The sequence below is a fragment of the Podarcis erhardii genome, assembly GCF_964252035.2.
Source record: "Podarcis erhardii genome assembly, chromosome: 5".
NCBI lineage: Eukaryota > Metazoa > Chordata > Lepidosauria > Squamata > Lacertidae > Podarcis > Podarcis erhardii.
Genome location: NC_138509.1, coordinates 100,040,006 through 100,054,614, shown reverse-complemented (window position 1 = coordinate 100,054,614; position 14,609 = coordinate 100,040,006). Strand labels below are relative to the sequence as shown.

General features: G+C 47.6%; 1 protein-coding gene across 1 annotated transcript; it reads right to left on the bottom strand.

The window, feature by feature from the left end:
• Positions 1-632: 632 nt before the first annotated feature.
• Positions 633-13,466, bottom strand: CLDN16 (claudin 16). The gene is made up of 5 exons (XM_081862857.1): positions 13,270-13,466; positions 8,906-9,008; positions 7,923-8,087; positions 3,839-4,030; positions 633-1,914 (listed from the first exon to the last, which is right to left on the bottom strand). The coding sequence occupies exons 1-5, from the start codon at positions 13,381-13,383 to the stop codon at positions 1,796-1,798; spliced, it is 693 nt and encodes a 230-aa protein (XP_081718983.1). The 5' UTR covers positions 13,384-13,466; the 3' UTR covers positions 633-1,795.
• Positions 13,467-14,609: the final 1,143 nt, after the last annotated feature.

Below are 14,609 nucleotides of genomic sequence, written 5' to 3'. Positions count from 1 at the left end.
TATACAGTGGTACCTCTGGTTAAGTACTTAATTCGTTCCGGAGGTCTGTTCTTAACCTGAAACTGTTCTTAGCCTGAGACACCACTTTAGCTAATGGGGTCTCCTGCTGCCGCCGTGCTGCCGGAGCCCGATTTCTGTTCTGATCCTGAAGCAAAGTTCTTAACCTGAAGCACTATTTCTGGGTTAGCGGAGTCTGTAACCTGAAGCGTATGTAACCCGAGGTACCACTGTACTCGGAGTCGAGTGCAGATTTCATGCTCATAGTGGTGAGGAGGAATGGAAGTTCCCCCAGAATGTCTGCCTTATATACATTATTTACACAATGGGCCCCACATGATTGGTTATTCCGGGATTCTCCTGTAGGCCAATCAGGTTGCAGATTCACTTCCACCTGGAGTTGGATTGGGTGGCTCCTGCGGACCAATCAGACTGCTGTATTCTGGATCCTTTTGAACTCAGTACGTAACAGTCATGCAGACCACTGTTCTGAATAACGCTTTTTAGAGGGCATTGGGGCGTGTTTATGGAACCAAGGGGTGGGTGGGGGTCCCCAAATGATTGGGGACTGCAGTTGTGGGGGGTCTGTTTCAAAGAATTAGGAGGGGGGGACAAAGTATGCTGGAGACTTGTAGTGGTTTGGTATATCTGTTTATTTACACATATACAGGTTGGGGAAATAGCAGGTAAGCAGGGACTCAGGCAATCCCAAAAGCAGCATCGATTCCTAAGAATTGCTCCCAAAACGCCCCTCATTGCATGCCACCAATTCTGTGTGTTGGGCTGTTGTTGTCCTGTTTTCCAGAAGAGAAAACGTCCCTGCACCTGTGGGACGGCCAGTGCCGGATTTACGTATAGGCTAATTGGCCGAAGAACTTTTGCACTTTGCAACCTGTACGTGAGACAAAGCCATAGGCTTACAGCAGAGCCCTCTCTGTCTCATACAGACCTTGATCAAATTATATACAAGGGGAAAATTCAGATGGCCTTTCCTAATGTGGAAGCAATCTTGTGGCTATTTCTTAGCCTTATGGTCACTAACTGCTCAGGAGAGAGGAGTTTTCCAAGAATCAGAAGAATTAAAAACAAATTAAGGGCCACGATGTCTCAAGTGAGGTTGTCTGCACTGAGCTTTCTGTACATTGAAAGAGACAAACTTAAACAAATTTTGACGATGTTTTCTGATGTCCTTTAGAGGAGAAACTGTGAATTGCAGAATTTTAAATACCCATCACTATCCTTGGCTTCACTCAGGTTTGTTCATAACACTCTTCCGTTTTCTTCTAGTTGTGAGGGTGGGTGATTGGGAGGGGCCTCACAAGTGGAGTAGCCGAGGGCCGCTCTTGATCTAAATCTGGCCCTGGGGATGGCATCTGGTCCACGAGTGCCATGCACATTCAGACCCCCACAAGCAGGAGAGGGTGTGCTGCGGAAGGGGAGCCCTGAAGTCAGCTGATGAGGCGCACTGCCAAGGCTGCACCAAACAGCCACATTTCTTGGGGCTATGGAATCATCGGAAGGGGGGCAGCGGGTCATCTAGTCCAACCCCCTGCCATTTGACCACTCAAGTTAAACTATGGGTCTTTCCCAGGACCCACTGCATTCACCATGGGCACGATTCTCAAAACAAACTAACAGACATTTGTTAGGGGTGAGAGATTGTCCTGAACATGGTTGGTGGAAACAGCCAAAGTTCTTGGGACTGAATCACAGGCCCTGGAGCCCCCTATCTGGCATCTGGGGCAGCCCCATAAGTCACAAAGGAGGTGAGCCAAGTCCTCTCAGGATCTCCTCTTCCTCACACTCTGGTGTCCATGGCGTACATTTTGGCAGTAGTTGTCTGGGAGGCTGGACGGCACAGGCTGCTCATCCCAGGAGGGGAATAAGTCTTCCGCAACGAACTGCTTGCACCAACATCTGTAGCCCAGAGCCCCGGAAAGGGAGAGAACACACAAAAACACTGCTGGTTAGGGGGGGGGGGAATTGCTGTAGAATTGCACAGATGGAAGGGAACCTCAAAGGCCATCCAATCCAGCCCCCTGAAATACAGGAATCACAGCTAAAGGATCCCCAACAGTGTATCTTGATTTCAGGAAGGTTTTTGACAATGTGTCCTGTGACATTCTTGCAGAGAAGCTGGTAAAATGTAGATGGGCAAGGTTACTGATAGCTGGTTGACTGACCAAACCCAAAGACGAAACAAAACAAAACAAAACAAAACAATTCCTTCCAGTAGCACCTTAGGCTACTGGAAGGATTTTTAAAAAATTCATTTAGTTTAGTTTTGTTTTGTTTCGACTACGGCAGACCAACACGGCTATCTACCTGTAACCGAAACCCAAAGAGAGCTCACAAATTTTTAAGAAGATTGGCAAACATTTCTTGACTACATGGGAAATAATTATGTGCAGCTGAAAACGCTGACAGCATTAAGATAAATTCAACATTGTAAATTAGTTCTGATGGATGCAATAATGGAATACTGATTTTTGTTAAATATGCAAGGATTTAAGGTATGTAAAATGAACCATGGAAAGAGAAGAAGCGAAGTCATTGATATCTTAAGGATGTAGAATGAGAATTTGAAAATGTAAAACAGAAAATTTAATAAAAACTATATATAAAACAAAAACAAAGAGTGGTCACTAATGGTTCCTCATCACCCTGGAAAAAAGTGACAGGTGGGCAGGACTCGAACCAATGGATTCAAGTTACAAGAAAGGAGAGTCCAACTAAACATCAAGAATAATTTTCTGATGCCAAGAGCTGTTTGATAGTGGAATGGGCTCCATCAGAAGGTGGTAGACTCTCCTTCCTTGGAGGTTTTTAAGCAGAGGTTGAATGGCCACCTGTCAGGGATGCTTCTGCATTGTGAGGGTTGGAATAGAAGATCCTTGGGGTCTCTTCCAGCTCTGCAATTTGATGGTTCTACTGCTGGATGGTTATCCAACCTCTGCTTAAAAACCTCCAATGAAGGAGAAGCCACCATCTTCCGAGGTCATAGAATTGTAGGGTTGGACAGGAACCCCAAGGGCCATCTAGACAACACCCAGCAATGCATCGCTGAATGAGTCTTCATCCTTTTGATTCTAGCTGCTTGCTGGAATTCAGAATATCCAGGCCTCTTAGGGGAAAGCTGGAAGCTGGGCCAGGTAGTGGGGAGAGATACAGTAGATGATCTATTCACTCAGGAACAGGAGAAGCAGCCTTATCCTGAGTCAGAACATCTAGCTCAGTCTTGTCCACAATGACTTGGCAACAGCTCTCCAGGATTTCAGACAAGTGGAGCATTTTATGGGCCCATTTCGGGGAACAGCAACTTGATGGCACAGAGGTGTGATTTGGGATGGCCTAGAACATTTTGCCAGTAGTGATGTATGGAAGTGAGAGCTGGACCATAAAGAAGGCTGATCGCCGAAGAATGGATGCTTCTGAATTATGGTGCTGGAGGAGACTCTGGAGAGTCCCATGGACTGCAAGAAGATCAAACCTCTCCATTCTTAAGGGAATCAGCCCTGAGTGCTCACTGGAAGGACAGATCCTGAAGCTGAAGCTCCAAGACTTTGGCCACCTTATGAGAAGAGAAGACTCCCTGGGAAAGACCCTGATGTTGGGAAAGATGGAGGGCACAAGGAGAAGGGGACGACAGAGGGCGAGATGGTGGGACAGTGTTCTCAAAGCTACCAGCATGAGTTTGACCAAACTGCGGGAGGCAGTGGAAGACAGGAGGGCCTGGAGTGCTCTGGTCCAGGGGGTCACGAAGAGTCGGACACGACTAAACGACTAAACAACAACAAGAAGAACATTTTGCATGGCAGACTCCTCCACCCCCAGCTCTTACCTCTGAAGAGATACATGCAGCAGGTTAGCAAGGAGCCAGATAAGAAGCAGCCCAGAGACCCGCTCAGCCCCAGCCAACAGGACCACCCGAATTTGTACTGGATGCCCACAAAGACGTTATGCAAAACCAGAGTCGAGCGCTCCACGTAGACGCCGATGGCGTACCAGACGGATCCAATGAGCCCAGGGACACCTGCAAGAAACAGAGCAAGCACTAGATGTTACCTGCCTGGTTTGGGATATTATCCTCCGGTGATCCACTGGTGACCCTCCTCTGTGGTCTTCGACACTGAAAATGAGAGGTGCCTGCCTGCAGATTTCTGAAAAAGCAAGCAGGAAGAAGAACAAGAAGAAGGAGGAGGAGGAGGAGACTGAAGAGCATCTGTTGTGCTTGTTTATTATTATTAACTTCAGAAATGCCTTGTCTACAGGTCAAATAGACACCCTTCCCCGCGTTTTGAGCAAAAGGAAATTGTGTCTTTGACATGAATGTGTTTATACCATTAGAAACAACCAGCCCCACAAAATTCTCCAATCTCTGCCTCTCCGTGTAAGAAATAAATTTATCCCAGTGATGATGCTACAATCAACTTGTACTTCCCTTACTATGTGGTTCCCTAGATCGGATGTGTGGGAGATTGCCTGCTCTTAATGGGGTTACGTTTCCTCTGAAGGAACAGGTTCTTAGCTGGGGGGTCCTCCTGGATCCTTTGCTGTCGCTCAAGGCTCAGGTGGCCTCAGTGGTCCAGAGTGACTTTCACCAGTTTCGGCTGGTGGCCCATCTACGTCCCTATCTGGACAGGGAGAGCCTAATTACTATTCTCTACACCCTGGTAACCTGAAGGTTAGATTACTGCAATGCGTTATAAGTGGGGCTGCCTCTGAAACTTCAGCTGGTACAGAATTCGCAGGCCTAATGTAACCTTGAATTTGTCATCCACAATACCCAGCCACCCTGCAGTGTGGATATCTGCAAAGCAAGGTTTTATTTGCATGGGCAGGACATTCCTCCCAGCCCTGTAATCATAGTAATAATTTAATATATATTTTTCTAACGTGTCCATCCGGGTTGCCCAAGCCACTGTGGTTACATGGTCTCTTAAAATGCATTAAACTAAATGACAGGAGCGACAGGACCCAGAATACATGGCAGTGAGGGAAGAAGTCAGCCAGAACCGAGAGAGAGAGAGAGAGAGAGAGAGAGAGAGAGAGAGAGAGAGGGAGGGAGGAGGAAAGGACAAGTTTCTAGATTATGTGGCTTTGAAGAGATTAGGAAATGCATCTAGGAAATGCCAGATGAAATTCTATAGAACAGTATGAGGGGCAGGATGCTGATGACCCCCCACCCCCCAAAAAGACAGGAAAGTTTCTGCAAAGGTGGTTCGTTTGCATAATTTATCCAGGTCACAGATTCCAGCTTTGCCTCATGTGGAATTTGAATTCTTTGGCACGGCTGCACCCGCAACCTCCGACCCACGAGGGCTTCCGTTTAATCCCTGCAGCTCTATGAAAGGTAAAATCCTCCGCTTAATTCGTACCCCGGGGGGGGGGTTTCATTCACCACTGCATGCTCTGAATTTGGAAAGGCAGCAGAACCGCAGCCTGCAAACAGTCCACACTCCAGAACGGGGAGGTGCAATTCCCGGTGTGGGCGCCACGGTTTTCTTGGGGGAGGTTTTCAGCACTGAAGGGTGCAGCCCCCCCCCGGCATGTCTGGGCATCACTCTGACCATTGCCCCACATTACGCTGGACCTGGAGGATGTTTGGCCCGGAAATATGGAGGCTGGATGCAATTGTTCAAGTTGCACTCTGCACATGGTTAGGAGCCAGTGCGTCACTTTTCAAGGTCTGATCCACAGTGCTGAAATGAGGTCCCATTGCTGACTCCTGTGGCCTGGCTCAAAGAAAATCCTTCTCTCTGTCCATGTGACTAAAGAACACGGGTGTGTTTGCAGGGGTCAGTCTGGATCAGGGCCGGATTTAGGTTTGATGAAGCCCTGAGCTACTGAAGGTAATGGGGCCCTTTATATGTCCAGCTGTCCTTTGTCAACAACAAACTGTGACAGTTTTTTGTGTTGAATATATGCTATATGGTAATTGATGGACCTCATAGGTATCTCAAGCCATTTGCACATGTTGCCCTGCAACCAGTCCATGCAGAATGTAGGCACCCTATATTAAAGGGACCCCTGACCATGAGGTCCAGTCGTGGCCGACTCTGGGGTTGCGGCGCTCATCTCGCTTTATTGGCCAAGGGAGCCGGCGTACAGCTTCCAGGTCATGTGGCCAGCATGACTAAGCCGCTTCTGGAGAACCAGAGCAGCGCACGGAAACGCCGTTTACCTTCCCGCCGGAGTGGTACCTATTTATCTACTTGCACTTTGATGTGCTTTCGAACTGCCAGGTTGGCAGGAGCAGGGACCGAGCAACGGGAGCTCACCCCGTTGTGGGGATTCGAACTGCCGACCTTCTGATCGGCAAGTCCTAGGCTCTGTGGTTTAACCCATAGCGCCAGCCGCGGCATATATATATAGATAGATGATAGATAGATAGATAGATAGATAGATAGATAGATAGATAGATAGATAGATATAGGAGCAAACCAGGGATATTTGAGGGAGCAGGCGAGCAGGCAGGGCCCATGACTTACATCATAGGAGCCTATACAACACAAAACACTGTTGCTGTATGTAGGTTTTATTTTATTAGTTTTTTATATTGTATTTTGGAAATGTACATCCAGGTTTTTTTACCTTTAAATTTTTTGGAGGGCCCCCAATAGAGTGGGGCCCTGAGCTAGAGCTTGTTTAGCTTATATGTAAATCCAACACTGGTCTGGATGATGTGCTTGGTTCCTCTACCCCGGGCATAGGCAAACTCAGCCCTCCAGATGTTTTGGGACTACAACTCCCATGATCCCTAGCTAACAGGACCAGTGGTCAGGGATGATGGGAACTGTAGTCCCAAAACATCTGGAGGGCCGAGTTTGCCTATGCCTGATCTACCCAGTGAGGCTTAGAATCTAATGGAGGATTCTGTTGCTGAACTGGTCAGACAAGTTTCTTTTTAGCTGGCCATTTAAGTGTCCTCGCCAAAAGATGGAGCCAGGTTGCAAGAGCTGCAGCTAATTCAGGGGGGCTTCTAAGCTAAGGGGTATTGGCTTTCCTCCACCCTCTTCTCTTAGCTTAGTACGTTTCTAAGCATAATTCAAAGTGTTGGTGCTGACCTTGAAAGCTCTAAACGGCCTCAAAGGCCCAGTAGACCTGAAGGAGTGTCTCCACCCCCATTGTTCTACCCGGACACTGAGGTCCAGCTCCAAGGGCCTTCTGGCAGTTCCTTCTCTGGAGGGCAGGCTTTGTGGGGGACAGAACCTCAGTTAATTGAGTATTTTAAAAGCTTTTCACAAATTTTTGTAGATCTGACCCCGTTTGCTATGGCCAATTTTGCAAGTGTCACATAATCCCCATTCCAAACTTGTGGAAGTGCAGTTGTTTAGTGTGGCAACACCTACACTTTGGAACTCCCTGCTTAGAAAGTTGAGGTGAACTTTAACCTATTTCTTCTACTTTTTCTTTCCCATAGTTTATCCCTTTTTATTTTGACAATGTAATAATAATAAATAAATAAGAATAAAAATGTGCACCCTACCCCGAGACCATTCCACTGTACCTATCCAACCTCTCCAAATTTCAACACCTCTTGCGATGGTTTGACCCCTTTCTGTTTTAACAGTACAAATTCTACAAACACCCTCCGTAACTCCTCAAAATCATTTCTCCTGCATATTCCCTGTCTTACCTTAATGGCACATGTTAATTTATCACTAATAGCTATAGTCCACACCTCTTTATACCATTCTTCCATTTTATATTCCACTTGCCCCTTCCACTTCCTGGCTATAATAATTTGTGCAGCTGTCAATAAATTTGCGAGCAAGTCCTTCATAGCCTGTGGACCTTCCGCCCCATCGTAAATGGATAATAATTTAGCATTATTATCACTTTAACATTTTCACTTTAAACTCCTTCTATCTCCCAGCCCCAGCCCCACCTGACCCAGGTCCCAGCTTTCTGCGGCCAACTACCTCCCGTTAGCAGAGCCAGTCCAGCTATGAAGCAGATTTGGGTTTTGATTCCAGGTTCGTCCGTGAGGAACTTTACACAGTCCAGGCCCAGGAGGAGGAAGGTGAACCCGAAACCAGCCAGGATGTCAGCCGTGATCAGCATCGCTCGGGTCAGGACCAGTTTCACTGCAAAACAAGAAAGAGCCTGGAGGCAGAAGGGAGGGACTCTGGTGTGGCACAGTGGTCAGAGTGTCAGAGTAGGACCTGGGAGACTAGGGTTCGAATCCCTCCCTGGCCATACAGCTCACTGGGTTTGGATTTGGATTTGATATCCCGCTTTATCACTACCCGAAGGAGTCTCAAAGCGGCTAACATTCTCCTTTCCCTTCCTCCCCCACAACAAACACTGTGGGGTGAGTGGGGCTGAGAGACTTCAGAGAAGTGGGACTGGCCCAAGGTCACCCAGCAGCTGCAGGTGGAGGAGCGGAGACTCGAACCCGGTTCCCCAGATTACGAGACTACCGCTCTTAACCACTATACCACACTGGCTCTCCAGTGACCTTGACCTCTCAAGGGTGACCTTGAGCTCAGTCGCTGCCTCTCAGACTGACCTACCTCACAGGGTTGTTGTAGGGACTAAAGGAGGAGGGTGGGAGAGAACCATGTACGCCACTTTAAGTTCCTTAGCAGGGGGAAATGTGATATTTAAATGCAATCAATCAATCAATCAAGTTTCAGGTCATTATGATATCAGCATAATGATTCCAGAGAAGCGAACAGCGTGTAACTCAATTAAATGTGTTTTATGTTTATACAGCTGTTTATATAATGAATTATATGTGATTTTGATAATATTAAAGTGAAAACCAAATAAAACAAACAAACAATCCAAAACCAAGTTTTTCAGCTTATGGTGACCTCTCCCAGTAAATGCTTTCTTTAAGACCTGTTTCCTTCAGAATTGATCCAGTAATAATAATAATAAAAACTCGCAGCAGACGTACCTGGGTGCTCAGCCAAGATGGAGTCATATTCATCGCAGGTTGTTATCCCGTCAAAGGCATTGGTGACACATTCCCACCAAAGGCCGCGGCAGGTAGCGCTCAACTACGTGGGAGAAAGTGACCATCATCCTTATTATTACAAGGACCTGCCCCAAGGAGCCTACAGTTTCAGTTAGAGTGGCCTTGCAACCGGGTAGGGCTACATGACCTTTGGGGAACCCTTCCAGCTCTCGACCATTCTATTATTCTGTGTCCCCCAGTCAACAGAGGGTGGTTCCTTCTGTGAATGAGTCCTCTATGTGAAGGGCTGTGTTATCCCAGAGCTATAGTTTGGGATAATATCCCGCCATTTCCCCACAGTGGGACTCAAGGCAGCTGACACATATTAAAAACCACACAAGGGAAAATGCATAAGGCAAAAAAGCCTGTGAAAAATAGTAAGTTGTAAAGCAATTAAACTCTAACAGAATTAAAGCAATACAAAACCACAGATATGTTAAAATGCGGAGAATAAAAACAGAACAGCACACTTTAAATGGGGTGAGCAGAAGGTCCTAGGTACATCTTCAGGTAGGGCTGGAGGAAGCTCTATGCCTCACATCCAGGAGAGCCTCTGCCAGCCTGGGTAGACACTACAGAGATGGATGCACCAATGGCCTGACTCAGTAGGCAGCCGCTTCCTATCTTCCGGACTGGTCCAAAGAGGAAGCACCAGCAGCAGAAGTGACAGCCTTGAAGCTGCCAGTTTCTATTCAAATCCGCGTATGAAAGTGAGAGCTGGACCATAAAGAAGGCTGATCGCCAAAGAATTGATGCTTTTGAATTCTGGTGCTGGAGGAGACTCTTGAGAGTCCCATGGACTGCAAGAAGATCAAACCTCTCCATTCTGAAGGAAATCAGCCCTGAGTGCTCCCTGGAAGGACAGATCCTGAAGCTGAGGCTCCAAGACTTTGGCCACCACTGGAGAAGAGAAGACTCCCTGGAAAAGACCCTGATGTTGGGAAAGATGGAGGGCACAAGGAGAAGGGGACGACAGAGGACGAGATGGTTGGACAGTGTTCTCAAAGCTACCAGCATGAGTTTGACCAAACTGCGGGAGGAAGTGGAAGACAGGAGGGCCTGGCGTGCTCTGGTCCAGGGGGTCACGAAGAGGCGGACACGACTAAATGACTAAACAACAAACTCTCTTTCCCCCTTTGCCTTGCATAATTTTATACACCTCTGTCATATCCTCCCCCTCGCTCACATTTTATTTCTAAAACTCTCAAAACATTGTTACCTTTCCCCTCTAAAGGCTCCCAACCCTAGGATGGAGGCTGCACGCATTTCAGCTAGGAAAACAATCTCAGGGCTACAGAGGGTTCATGGAAAAGAGTCACCTAAAACCAGTTTGGTTTTGCAAACCAAAAGCCAGGCGCTGAAATTCACCCCAAGCGCTGAAACTGGGGGGATTTCCCAAAATCTTGGAAACATGCAAATTTGGGGGTGGGAAGAAAGAAAAGTGATCTGGGCGGATAGCCTTGTCTGGAGCCCCTCTTTCTTTCTTTCTTTCTTTCTTTCTTTCTTTCTTTCTTTCTTTCTTTCTTTCTTCCCTCCCTCCCTCCCTCCCTCCCTCCCTCCCTTTTTCCTTCCCTTCTTTCCTTCCTTCCTCTCTCTCTCTCCTTTTCTCTTCCCTGCTTTCCTCTCTCTCTCTCTCTCTCTCTCTCTCTCCTTCCTTCTTTCCTTCCTTCCTTCCTCTCTCTTTCCTTTTCTCTTCCCTGCTTTCCTCTCTCTCTCTCTCTCTCTCTCTCTCTCTCTCTCTCTCCCTCCCTCCCTCCTTCCTTCCTTCCTTCCTTCCTTCCTTCCTTCCTTCCTTCCTTCCTTCCTTCCTCTCTCTCTCCTTTTCTCTTCCATGCTTTCCTTTCTCTCTCTCCCCCCGCCCTTTCTCCTTCTCTTCCTTCCTCTTTGTATCTCCTTCCTTCTTTCCTTCGCGCAAAGCCCTTCCTCGGCATTGCTTGCTGAGCAAGCGTCTGGCCGCCCTGATCCGACCCCGGCTCCTTTCCAGGGAACACGGCTCATTAAACCCCCCCGTCCCCATATTTAGGGATACAATGACCCGCTTAGGTGGCGAGATCAACTCATTCTGTCAGGTATTAATGCTGCCGGCCCTTCGCCGAACGCGTTGGTATTCAGATGCAGCGCCGGGACGTGCAAAGCCTGAATGCGCTTAACCCCGAGGGCGCATTAATGAAACACCGAGGAGGAGAGGAGGGGACGTGGTCCAATTGGAGGTGCCTTTGAACCGAGGAGGCAAGGTTAAAAAATTAAAATAAAACCCTTTGCTGTTCACGGTGTTGGATTTCCCAGTTTCCCCTAAGTCTAGAGAGAAGCAGCTTGCGAAGCTTGCCATTTCTGGGTTCCCTTGGCAGTCACAGGTGACATTGCCCAGAGGGCACCCACTAAACGACCCAGCAGTTTTTCAGTAACCGGGTGGTAGAACAGCTGCCTTGCATGCAGAAGGCCCCGGGTTCAGTCCGGTGGGACTGGGAGAGGCTCCCTTCCTGGCACCCTGGACAGCTGCTGCCAGTTAGCGTAGGATAAGCTGGAATCATAGAAGTGTAGACTTGGAAGGGACCCCCAAAGTGCAGGAATTTGTTGCTGTTGTTAAATTTGTATGACTGGTTCACAACATAAAATGTAAGCTAAAAACACAAAATATTTCTATTATTATTTGTTTGTTTATTAAATTTGTATACCGCCCTATAAACATGCAGGTCCCTGGGCAGTTCACAGGATAAAATTACAACATAAAAATACAAAATACATAAAATGAAAATGAAAGGAACCCAAGAACCTTCCCAGCACATTTTAAAAGGGCATTGCATGACAATCATAATACGTAATAAAATAAGGCAGCTTCCTATGTGAAATTCCCACTGCTCCTTGCATTTCCTTGCCTTTTCCTATCTGTTCAAACTGGTTTTGTTGTTGTTGTTTGCTAATGTTCATTAGGAAGTTGTTGATGGTGTTGATTATTATGTTTTTTTGGGAGTTTATTAGGGATTTGCCTTATCCCAAATCACAGCACTGGTCTGTTTTTCTCAGCCCTGCCTGGAATAGTTTGCTGGGGACTGAAAATGGGATATTCTGCATGTGAATCAGGCTATAGCCCCGTCCCTTCTGACAAATCACACTGATGAATTAGGGGTGCTGTTTTAATGGATTAAAAGTGGAAGTGGTTAGCATGTCAAGACTCGGACCTGGGAGACCAGGGTTCAAATTTGTGCTCGGTTGCTAAACTCACAGGGTGACCTTGAAGACTCCCGCCAGCAAGATTCTCTTCTGAGCTGATCGATGGGGTGTTCTACTTATATACAGAGCTTAACAACTTTTAAAGGGATGGCAAAGTTCTCACAACCTGGTTAAGAAACTACCTTAGCAGGAAGATCACAGGAAAAGAGCATTGCTGGTCAAAAACCTGAAGCATTCCATACTGACCTCTCACGTTTTCTGGGGATCGCCCAGTTGGTAGAGCACAAGACTCCAGAGTCTTGGCTTCGAGTCCTACATTGGGTAAAAGATTCCAGCACTGCAGGGAGTTGAACTAGATGACCCTCATGGTCACTTCCAACTCTACAGTGCTATGATTCTCCCACCTTCCTGCCAACTCTCTCTTTTTCATAGAATCATAGAATCATAGAGTTGGAAGAGACCACAAGGGCCATCGAGTCCAACCTCCTGCCAAGCAGGAAACACCATCAGAGCACTCCTGACATATGGTTGTCAAGCCTCTGCTTAAAGACCTCCAAAGAAGGAGACTCCACCACACTCCTTGGCAGCAAATTCCACTGTCGAACAGCTCTTACTGTCAGGAAGTTCTTCCTAATGTATAGGTGGAATCTTCTTTCTTGTAGTTTGGAACCATTGCTCCATGTCCGCTTCTCTGGAGCAGCAGAAAACAACCTTTCTCCCTCCTCTATGTGACATCCTTTTATATATTTGAACATGGCTATCATATCACCCCTTAACCTCCTCTTCTCCAGGCTAAACATGCCCAGCTCCCTTAGCCATTCCTCATAAGGCATCGTCTCCAGGCCTTTGACCATTTTGGTTGCCCTCCTCTGGACACGTTCCAGTTTGTCCGTGTCCTTCTTGAACTGTGGTGCCCAGAACTGGACACAGTACTCCAGGTGAGGTCTGACTAGAGCAGAATAGAATTTTTCATTCTAAGGAAGACGCAGCCCAAAGTCCTTTCAGAAACCAGACCCATAGATTCTGCTCCCACACTCACCACCGCTCCTCCTCACTCTGGAAAGCTGCACCTGATGGATCTGAGCCAGCCGTGTGGCCGTTGGAGTCTCCCTCTCCCTCTCTTTTTGCCTTACCTCCAAGGAGTCGTCCGTGTTCACCATCCAACAGTCTGTCCAAGTGGCAGCAATCAGGAAGCCGGCAGAGAAGAAGGCCAAGAAGCAGCCTGTGTATTCGAGAAGGTGCTTCATCTCCTCCAAAATCTACACCAGGTCTTGCTGTGGGTCTGCGCTGATCTCCAGCAAAGTCTCCGCTTTCTTTTGCAAATGATCAACAGGTGATCAACGGGTCCCATAGCTTGAGCTGGCTGGAGCAGAGGGAGGCGGGCCTTATGCCTGGTGCTAAGCAACCAAGACGCAGCAACCAATCGCCTGGGTTCAATTAGAGTCCTGCACTGCACAGACCAACACCAGTGCAGGGTCCACAAACGCGCGTGGAAGATTTTGATGGTTTGAGAAAGAATTATAGAATTGCAAAGTTGAAAGGGACCCGAAGGATCATCTAGGCCAGAGAAATACAGAGCAGAAGGTAGTCTTAGCCTAGTCCAAGGGCAGAAGGAAAGAGGAGCTTGCTGGATCAGGCCACTGGCCCATGTAGTCCGGCAACCTGTTCTTACAGTGGCTAACCAGATGCCCCAGTGGGAAACCCGCAAGCAGGATTCGGGCACAAGAGCAATACTCTCACAGCAACAGGTATTCAGAAGCATCGTTGCCTCCGACCGTGTGGTCAGAGCATAGCCATTGTGCTGGAAATCTCAGGTGAGATCCTCACATAGTGGAAATTGCTTCCAGTACCAGTCACCATGGGATGCAGGTGGATCAGAAGGTCGGCGGTTCGAATCCCCGCAATGGGGTGAGCTCTCTTTGCTCAGTCCCTGCTCCTGCCAAGCTAGCAGTTTGAAAGCACGTCATAGTGCAAGTAGATAAATAGGTACCACTCCGGTGGGAAAGTAAACGGCATTTCTGTGCGCTGCTCTGGTTCGCCAGAAGTGGCTTAGTCCTGCTGGCCACATGACCTGGAAGCTGTACGCCGGCTCCCTCGGCCACTAAAGCGAGATGAGCGCCACAACCCCAGAGTCACCCACAACTGGACCTAACATTCAGGGGTCCCTTTACCTTTACCTTTACCAGTCCCCACACAGAACCAGGGTAAGAAGATAAGGCTCAGGAATACAGATAGGAGGCTTTTGCAGATGCATGCAAGTATAAAATATCTCTGCTTCTCTAAATAAGTTCAGCAATTCAAGTCATAATACCGAACAAGTAACACCAACTGGCTAACCAACAGGCAGACGAACTGACAGACATTATTGAGCTGACAAGTATTAATCACAGATCTAGTTGTGGCACTGGGCCATTATCATAGCAAGTGGCTTGGCTGACCTTGCACCTGTGATTAGCTCATTCTGTGGGAATGT

Excerpts from the sequence above, each read along its gene's own strand:
- CLDN16 (XM_081862857.1), bottom strand. The coding sequence starts at position 13,383 with ATGAAGCACCTTCTCGAATACACAGGCTGCTTCTTGGCCTTCTTCTCT. Across the intron at positions 8,088-8,905 it reads CATCTTGGCTGAGCACCCAG|TGAAACTGGTCCTGACCCGA; the intron begins GTACGTCTGCTG and ends CTTGTTTTGCAG. Across the intron at positions 1,915-3,838 it reads CTGCATGTATCTCTTCAGAG|ATGTTGGTGCAAGCAGTTCG; the intron begins GTAAGAGCTGGG and ends TCTGGGCTACAG.